General features: G+C 41.8%; 1 protein-coding gene across 1 annotated transcript; it reads left to right on the forward strand.

The window, feature by feature from the left end:
- Window positions 1–259: 259 nt before the first annotated feature.
- Window positions 260–5,119, forward strand: lig4 (ligase IV, DNA, ATP-dependent). The gene is made up of 3 exons (XM_015015627.1): window positions 260–340; window positions 1,187–3,260; window positions 3,486–5,119. The coding sequence occupies exons 2-3, from the start codon at window positions 1,195–1,197 to the stop codon at window positions 4,144–4,146; spliced, it is 2,727 nt and encodes a 908-aa protein (XP_014871113.1). The 5' UTR covers window positions 260–340; window positions 1,187–1,194; the 3' UTR covers window positions 4,147–5,119.
- The last annotated feature ends 2,564 nt before the right edge of the window (window positions 5,120–7,683 follow it).

Genomic DNA, 7,683 nt, shown 5'->3' on the forward strand with positions numbered 1-7,683 from the left:
GTAAAAATATAAAATGTATGTGATTTATTTTATTATTTTTAACCGTAAACAACTTCACAATCTGTGTTCCTGAGCTGCGCCCTCTGGTGGTAGATTTCACAATAACAACAATAATAATTTAGTTTGATATAATTGTGTTTAATTTTTTACCAGTTCATATGTAAAAAATATAAATATTTTTTGGGGGTGGAATACATTTTTACAGGTATATGTAAATAATGGCGACTGCACGATTTAAGGTCGGAACAAAAATTTCTCATCGTGTTTCTAGGGGACCACTTTGTTGGGAGTAACAGGATGTAGCTGTGTTGATATTTGTTGGAGGAGCTCTCCAAACACGGTAGGACTTTTTAACTCATTAATTTGTGTATTAATGTTGAAAGTATGAGTGTTGACGTGATTTTAATTCAAGCTAAAGAGAATTAAGGTTAAATTGTAACGTCTGTCGCTTAAGTTTTGTAAAAATGTATTAAAACCAAGCTGCCAATTAAAATAATAACAACAAAGAACTAACTTTTAATATGTAAACTTGCTAAATTAACCCAAGCAAATATAAAAAGTGAAGTTTAAAATGTCGCGTGTTTTATTTTATGATGTTTGGTATTAATAAACTGCCCTATAATGGGTACTGTGGACATGTTTCTACACGACTAAGCGCCGTTTCAGGAAAGGTTAATTTCAACCTAGACAAGGCAAACTCTGCTTTATGATGTAAAATACTAAAATAGGTCAAGCCTCCACTGACATGAAACATATCAGTATATTTTATTATAATAACAACAAAAAAGTAATGATAAAAGGAATATTTGTATTTGTTCAGACTTTTTTAGGACCTCGATAGTCCAACACACCTGAATCAGTCCTTGAATGGGTTAAAATTAATAATAATAGATCAGATCTCCGCCTGTTTTTGTGCCAATATTACCCTGGTCAGCATGTTTTTTCTTTTTTAAAAATTGTTCCACCAGGGGGCGCTATTTGAAACGGATTGACCGTGGCTGGTTGCTAAATTATCACTTGTAAATGTTTTATGTTACCAAAGAGCGAAAATGATACATTGCTTCAATAATTATTGATAAACTAGAATAGAAATACAATCCTTATTTGTATAAATTCAGTTTGTTGGCAACAGAGTGACAAGTCTAATGGAAATCACATTGTTTTTACAACATCTTGTCTATTATAGACTTTATCATGGAGGGAACGTCCAAAAGCGGAGCGGCTGCTGCAGAGCCCAGCGTTGCTGCTCAGGTTCCTTTCCTTCACTTGTGCACAACTTTAGAGAAAATCCAGAAGTCCAAACTCCGTCCAGATAAATCCAAGATCCTTGGGGATTTCATTGAATCATGGCGGAAATTTCATGCCGCGCTCCACAAGGACAACCCAAAAACTACAGACTCCTTCTACCCTTCTATGCGCCTCATCGTCCCGCCTTTTGAGCGGGAGCGAATGGCTTACGGCATCAAAGAGAGCATGCTAGCCAAGCTCTACATTGATGTTTTAGGCCTCCCAAAGAATGGCCCAGAAGCCAGTAAGCTCCTGAACTACCGTGCTCCGACTACATCCCAAGGAGAAGCGGGGGATTTCGCCGGCATGGCGTACTTTGTGCTGAAGAAGCGATGTACCAGCCAAGGAAACCTCAGTATCAAAGAAGTCAATGACTTTCTTGACTCAGTGGCCATCAACAATGCCAGCAAGCAGAAGGATCAGGTGAAAAAGAGCCTGTTGCACCTCATCACACAGAGCTCTGCTCTGGAGCAAAAGTGGCTTATTAGGATGATTCTGAAGGACATGAAGCTTGGAGTCAGCAAGGAAACTGTTCTCCAGGTCTTCCACCCGGACGCCGCGGAGCTCTACAATGTCAACACGGACTTAAAGAAGGTGTGCCAGCAGCTGCACGACCCCTCTGTGTCTTTAAGCGAAGTCTCGATTGAACTCTTCTCTGCCTTCAAGCCAATGTTGGCAGCGGTGGCCAACATCCGCAACATCGAGAAGCAGATGGGCAACAGCCCCTTCTACCTTGAAACGAAGCTGGATGGGGAGCGGATTCAGCTTCACAAGGACGGAGACGTGTACAAGTACTTCAGCCGGAACGCGTTTGAATACACGCAGCAGTTCGGAGGATCGCCACTCGAAGGATCGCTCACTCCTTACATCCACAACGTGTTCAAAAGTAACGTCGTAAACTGCATCCTGGATGGCGAGATGATGGCGTTCAACCCGACGGCAGGGACCTTCATGCAGAAAGGGAGCAAATTTGACATCAAGAGACTGATGGACGACTCTGAGCTGCAGACGTGCTTCTGTGTCTTTGACGTGTTGCTGGTTAATAACCAAAAACTCGGTAAAGAACCGCTGAAGAAGCGGTATGAGGTCCTCCAGACGGTCTTCACCCCTGTCAAGGGTCGGATACATGTGGTGCCAAAGACAGAAATGGGAACCATGCAAGATGTTGTTAATGCTCTTAACGATGCCATTGATAACAGGGAAGAAGGGATTATGGTGAAGGACCCTTTGTCCATCTACAAACCTGATAAACGAGGGGAGGGTTGGCTGAAAATAAAGCCGGAGTATGTGGACGGCTTGATGGATGAGCTGGATCTGCTGATTGTTGGTGGTTACTGGGGGAAAGGGAGACGGGGCGGGATGATGTCCCACTTTCTGTGTGGAATCGCAGAAGCGCCAAAGCCTGGTGAGAAGCCGTCGGTTTTCCACTCCTTCTGCCGAATTGGCTCGGGTTACACCATGAAAGAGCTGTACGACCTTGGGCTGAAGCTTGCGAAGCATTGGAAAGTCTACCGGAAAAACGACCCACCGGCGTCCATCCTCTGTGGAGTGGAGAAACCGGAGGTGTACATCGAGCCCTGCAACTCGGTCATCATCCAGGTCAAAGCGGCCGAGATAGTCGGAAGCGACATGTACAAGACCAACTGCACCCTGCGGTTCCCCAGGATCGAAAAGATCCGCGAGGACAAGGAGTGGCACCAGTGCATGACTCTGGCAGAGCTGGATCAGTTCCGCAGCAAGGCGTCCGGGAAACTGGCCTCGCGGCACCTTCACATCGACGGCGACGAACCACAGAAGAAGAAGCGGAAGCTGCCTGTCAAACCCAAGAAGGTGGTTGGAGTCATTGACCACTTCAAGCCCCAGGACCTGTCCGGGGTTTCCAAGGAGACGGACATGTTTGAGGATGTGGAGTTCTGCATCCTGAACGGCACTGAAGGTCACCCAAAGTCAGAGCTGGAGAAGGGCGTGGCCAGGTAAAATCACACGCTTCCCTCCCTCCATCCGTTTCTTCCTTTCTTCTTTCGTTCTGCCTTCCTTCCTTCCTTGCTTCCTTCTTTTCTTCCTTCCTTTCTTTACTTCATTCATTCTTTCTGTCTTTCTTTCCTTTTAACATTTAGTTTTTAAGTTTTTGGATTTGAACATTTAGTTTTTGGATACTTTTTAACAAATAATTGATTGTGCGGCCGTCTTGCTGCCAGGTGTGGCGGCATTGTGGTCCAGAACCCGGGACGGGACACCTACTGCGTGGTTGCCGGCGTGGAGAACATGCGCGTGAAGAACCTGATTTCCTCCAATCAGCACGACGTGGTCTGGGCGTCATGGCTGCTGGAGTGCCTGGATCAGAAGGAAGTGGTGCCGTGGCAACCGCGCCACATGATCCACATGTCGCCCTCGACCAGGGAACACTTCGCCAAGGAGTACGACAGCTACGGCGACAGCTACTTTGTCGATACGGACGAGCAGCAGTTGAGGGAAGTGTTCAGCAGGATCGACGGTGAGCAGGCGGCGGCGGCGGCCGTCAGCGCGGCGCAGGTGGAGGAGCGTTACGGCTGGGACGACCTCCGCACCAGCATGTTCAGACCCTTCACCTTTTACTTTGATATCTTGGATCCGAAAAGCGCAACAGGTGCTACCTGTCTGGACATCAGGGCGCTGGAGGTTCGATACCACGGAGGGACGGTGGCGAAGGCGCTGGAGGAAGGAGTTTCCCACGTCGTCGTCGAGGAAGAGACGAGACTCCTGGAGCTGAGGACGCTGAGGCGCCGCTTCAGGAAGAAGTTTAAGATCGTTAGAGACTCATGGGTGACCGACTCCATCGCGGCAGGGCATCTGATAGACGATGCCGACTACCTGGTTTGAAGCTACAGCATATTAGCAAAGTTTGCATTTTAGTTGATATTTTAACACAAAATCTTACCAAGTCATTTTTCATCGAGTTTCCAGTGGAAATACCTTAGTATAACACAAAACTAACGTATAAATAACTTTTAAGCAAGGTATAGGAGCTTATTTTAAGTAAATAATTCTTGAATATTGATGAAAAAGTAGATTATTTAACTTATGGGAAACATTTCTTGTTATGAGTTAAATAATATGACAGGGAAACGAGTATCTTGCTGAAAAGTTGCTTGTATGTTTTTTTAAATCTCATTTCAAAACTAGACAAAAATACTTGATAAGATTTCCAATCAGATTAGAAATAAAGGTAGAAATTAATTAGTTTTATTAATATACTTCTCAGGGTTTTAGCATAGTAAATGTTTTCTTCATGATTTGAAATTGAGCAGGTAATTATGTTTTTATCCAGTTTGAATCCATTTAGGAAATTTGAAGAGGACGTTTTACAGGATTTTATGCACATTTGAGTGTAAGGAAAATGATACACAGTGAAACACGGTGGCGGCACCATCATGCTGTGGGCAGGTTTATCTTTTTCAGTAGAGATGTGCCATGGTATGTACGGAACGAAATGCTGAACTCTGATAAACATTTTCATCTCTAATGCAGGAAACGGCTCCCCCACAGCATGATGCTGCCACCACCATGTTTTACTACATGTTGGTCTATTACATAAAAGTCTAAAATGATGCACTGAATATGCAATTTTATTATAGAAATGTGCACATAAATACTACATTCTTGGTGTTTTAGAGACACTATGTTCCAGCATCTACCTGTTTGCATTTTAGCTTTTTAAATTGAACTATTAAACTATTTTTATTTTATTACCGTAATGCTTGATTAATAATGGATTTGAATCCTATCCACCTGTAGGATTGAATGAGCATTAACACGATTTGTTTACAGTCAATAAAATTTTTGTTTTATTTCATCAGCATGTTTATTTGCTTATTTTTAACAGATAACCTCCAAGATAAATAGCTTTAAAGGTTTCAAATTACGTTGGATTTAAGTTTTGTTTTTTAATCAGAAAAAGAAAGCATTTTTATTGGAGCCGCAGCCTTTTTGATATATATGTAGGCATATGGTAGAGGATCTGTGATACTGTGTGAATCTTTCTCTTCTTTTCTAATTCTTATATTTCTAAAAAAGATGGATCCCCCTTTATGTAAATGTCTGCATTTTTCTAACTATCAGCCCTTTGAGTCGTAGCTCCAGAGAAGAATTACCCCGACCGCCACAGGGAGCTTTGCATCAGAGGTGCGGCCATGTTGTTTCTGTCTTCAGAAATCCCAGCAGTGCGTCTGGGGACTCGGTTATATGTTCTAACCTTCATCAGTGTCCCCTCTTCTGTGCAGGTAAGCGCCCTGTAGCTGCCCTGAGCGTTGTTGTGTGGAAATGCTGCGTGAATACATTTTCAACTGAGGTGTAAAATTCTTACAGTGGCAGTTTTATGTAAAATTGACTCTTTTTTTTAGCTTTAAATAATGTTATAATCATCAAAAACATACCTGGAGTGTTGTTTTGATTATTTCATGCACGTTTGAGAAATCATTTAATCCCCATGGCAACCATTCAGCTGTTCAAAACACCTGGGTGGACTTAGCCCCGCCTTCCAGACACAGCTCCTCCCCCACTGAGCTCCTGCAGACTAGCCAGCAGCAATTAGCAAACACCTGGTGGAACTGCGCATCTGTTGATCTCATTATGGGAGCTTTTATGAGTAAAAACATTAAAGGGTGGATATTGTCATGACATCCTGAAGAGCAGGAGTTATTAAAGAGACAGAGGCCCAATTTCAAGGCATTTAAATATGACCTAAAACTTTTTTTTAAGTCAATTTTATAACAGCTGATGTTAACATAGTTACTTGATTGTGCTATAAAACGGCACTATGTTCATAATTCTGCCCCTTTAAAGAATTAAAACAATACGTTTAAAGGAGCGGAGGAAAATTTGGTGCTTATAAAACATGTGGCCCACTAAGCACGCTGTAATCCATCGCCCACTCTGGACTATTTCTAGGTGATTCAGAGTGAGCGTTTGAGTGACAGGCTTTAATTAGAGGTACTCAACCAGTGCTTATTCCTGCGTGGAGTTGCAAGTGTGAAGCCTTGACCAGCCCAACTGTTGGCCGTCTGAACGAACTTCCAAGGAGACTTTATCGTTCTAAAGTAAGTGTGAACAAAAAGCTTAAGTGCTTTAAACCTTGGATATATGTTGAGTGTAAAGAAAGTGCTATATAAAGGCTTTTTTCCCTCATTGTCTGCCACTAAAATACATTGAGGTTTGCGGTTGTAACTTGATAAAATATGGAAAAGTTTAACAGGTAGTTAATTTGAGATGGTTTTGCGGAATTTCAGAGGAATAGATTTGGTAATATGTCTAAAAAAAAAAAGAGCCAGGTGTGGAGCAACCTGCTGTTAAGACAGCCGCCATATCCTGCTGAACTGCATCTGCTGGTACAATATTACAAAATAAAACAACTCTCATGAACTCCTCCTCAAGGCAAATGGCTTCTGTGCGCTCTTTATTTGGCCCCTGCTTGATTTCAAGCTTCCCAGCATTTTCTTCTTGTCTTAATTTTCTCTCCCCCGTGGCTCTGAACAGGGAAGCTCATAAAAAACTGGTTTTAATGCGAAGTTTAAGCTCCAGTCTTCGTGGGAACATTTTAGCGCAGTCGCTCTGACTTGATGCGCCCTTGAACGACGGTTGCAACGGCTGCTGTGCGCGCGCATAACGTCAGAGTTGGAGAAGCTTCGTCAGGTTCACGAGATTACTGGGGGAAGATAACGGATATCAGGCGGCAAGACCTTCAAAATAAAACAAAGCAATGAGACTGAAAAGCACAGGTTGTCCTTACGTGTGAAATTTGAAAATTTGAGCAACTATAAAACATTCGAGAAAATTCGGTTTGCATATTTCATTATGACCGTAATGTGTAGCACTGTTATGGTTAGCCTAGCTACATCATCAACACTTTAAACTGAGCCGGGTAAAGAAAGGTGCATTCAATTTCCGTTGGAAATTAGAAAGTCTTTTTCTAAAACCGTTTAAATTTTCAGTCATACTGTTTACAGAAAACTGTATATTTTTAAATATACAGTTTAAAAATACTGCATTTTTGTAAATGCAGTTTTTGTTTACCTTTGGACTAAACTGAAATTGTTTTCAAAATTTACACTTTTAATATTTTTAAGATTTAGTAATTAATTATCAGCTAATCTTAGTTAATTAAAATCCGTTTTACTCTTTAAAAACTTTTACTTTTAAATAATACACTAACTCTTTAAAGAGCAGGGACAAATGGCTTTGGGGGGTTTTTTCTTTTAACTTTCATAGCTATAGTCAAATAATTTTAAGCTGAGTTTTATGCACATCATCTATGTTTGTCATAGCAGTAGGATTCTTGATTGTTTGTCATTTTGTTTGCCAATTCACTGTAACTAGTACTTCCTGAAGAAGACTATCAAAATATAAGGAAACTTGGGAAAG

Source organism: Poecilia latipinna, unplaced genomic scaffold (genome assembly GCF_001443285.1).
Source record: "Poecilia latipinna isolate Pla-1442-1.1 unplaced genomic scaffold, P_latipinna-1.0 Scaffold1936, whole genome shotgun sequence".
In the NCBI taxonomy this organism is placed as follows: Eukaryota; Metazoa; Chordata; class Actinopteri; order Cyprinodontiformes; family Poeciliidae; genus Poecilia; species Poecilia latipinna.